This window comes from Geospiza fortis, unplaced genomic scaffold (assembly GCF_000277835.1).
Source record: "Geospiza fortis unplaced genomic scaffold, GeoFor_1.0 scaffold443, whole genome shotgun sequence".
Taxonomy (NCBI): Eukaryota; Metazoa; Chordata; class Aves; order Passeriformes; family Thraupidae; genus Geospiza; species Geospiza fortis.
In genome coordinates this window covers 5690226-5691819 of record NW_005054335.1, presented here as the reverse complement: position 1 = coordinate 5691819, position 1594 = coordinate 5690226, and the positions used below count along the sequence as shown (strand labels likewise).

The 1594-nt window shown below is 51.4% G+C and overlaps 1 protein-coding gene across 2 annotated transcripts in view; it reads right to left on the bottom strand.

Moving 5' to 3' along the window:
* Positions 1–1274, bottom strand: part of FGF10 (fibroblast growth factor 10) — a 59836-nt gene extending 58562 nt beyond the window's left edge. Inside the window, exons 1-3 of one of the 2 annotated variants that reach the window (XM_031057852.1) lie at positions 1260–1274; positions 778–852; positions 97–642 (exon numbers count right to left, since the gene is read on the bottom strand). In XM_031057852.1, the coding sequence (XP_030913712.1) occupies positions 97–433 (337 nt within the window). In that variant the 5' untranslated portion in view covers positions 434–642; positions 778–852; positions 1260–1274. Of the gene's footprint in view, positions 1–96; positions 747–777; positions 853–1259 lie in introns of those variants that run through there. The other variant, XM_005421998.2, reaches the window with a different exon arrangement.
* Positions 1275–1594: the final 320 nt, after the last annotated feature.

Genomic DNA, 1594 nt, shown 5'->3' with positions numbered 1-1594 from the left:
CGTTTCCCGTCCCTTCCCTGCCCGGCCGGGGCTCGGGCGCTCGGCCCGGGGAGCACCGGCCCCTGCCCGGCAGCGCGGCGGCAGAGCCCTACTTACTGAACGGGCAGTTCTCCTTCTTGGTGCCGCTGACCTTGCCGTTCTTCTCGATCTTGAGAAAGTATTTGTTGTAAGAATAGAGCTTCCTCTTGCGCACGTCTCCTTGGAGGTGATTGTAGCTCCGCACGTGTCTCCCCGCACTGGAAGGAGAGGAGAAGGACGAGGGGAAGGAGGAAGATGATGAAGAAGAGGAGTTGGTGGCCTCCGGGGACAGCATGTCCTGGCCGAGGTCATGGCAGGTGACAGGCACAGAAGACACCAAGAAGAGCAGCAGCAAGCAGCAACAAGGCAGGTGGGAAAAGGCTGAGGCACCATTTGTCAGTATCCATTTGCACATTGTACTGAAACTCTGGGCGCTGGAAAATGTCTTATCAAATGAAACATACTGGAAGGGTAAAACCTGGTAAAAGGCAAGTGGAGAGACGGTGGTTGCTGCTTCTGGTTAGATTCCTCTGAGCTCTGATCTGGCCTGAAGTAAGTGCACCAACATCCATAACTCAGGGGACAAATCGCCTCTGAAGTTGCTGCCCTTTAATCCTTCGAGTCCTCCCTCAGAAAAAAGAGCTGTTGGTTGTTGGTTTGGTTTTTTGGTGGTTTTTTTTTGGGTGGGGGGGTTGCTGTGGTTAATCCTCTTTTCTTTTTCCCTTCCCCACCCCCCCACATGCACACACACTCCCCAACCTGGTTTGAGACTTTCCAGTAGTTATTTTGTTCTCTTCCTCACTCCTTTCTTCACCATCTTAGATGCAGAAAGGTCTGAAAAATAGATGACAGCAAAGTCAATGACAACAACAAAAACAACGACTAAGATAAATAATAACCAGCGGAAAGGGGTGCCGGAATGGATTTTTCACACATACACCTTTACACACACGCGCACTCACACTTTGTGGCTTTGCACCTTCTTCTGATCCCCACCCTCTTGCCTTTTTGCAAATCCCAAACCAGTTGCACAACTCGTCCTTTTCTCACTGACAACCCCAGAGGAGGAAGTTTCTTTGTTTTGCTTTGAATTCTCCAGAACAGTATTAAAAAAAAAAACAACCGAGAGAAAGAGAGAAGGAGAAATCCCAACTTGTCCCCCCGCCCTTCCTTTCCTTTCCTTTCCCTCCCCCTTTGGTTGTAAACAGGTTGGAAGCTGTAGCCTAAATGTCAGCGATTACAAGTCAGAGGTGGGATGTGCCTCTGGTGGTCAGCCCTTATTTGCAGGGGGTCAGGCAGTGGTGGGACATCTGAAACCTTTTTGCAGCTGGAGCGAGCGGTGCCTGCTGCGGAGGCAGCCCCGGGAGCTGCCCTCGCTTCGTTGAACCAATCCCCTCCAGGGAGGCTTCCCTCCCCCTTCACTCTTCCCCCACTCTCTCTCTCTCCCCCTCCCCACCCCCCCCCCCCAAAAAAATCCCAACCAACCAACCTCCTCCCCTGCAAAACCTCCCCAAACTAACAAAAACCAACCCCTAAAACCCCAAGTTGTTTTCTAGTGGAGGGTTTTATTTTATTT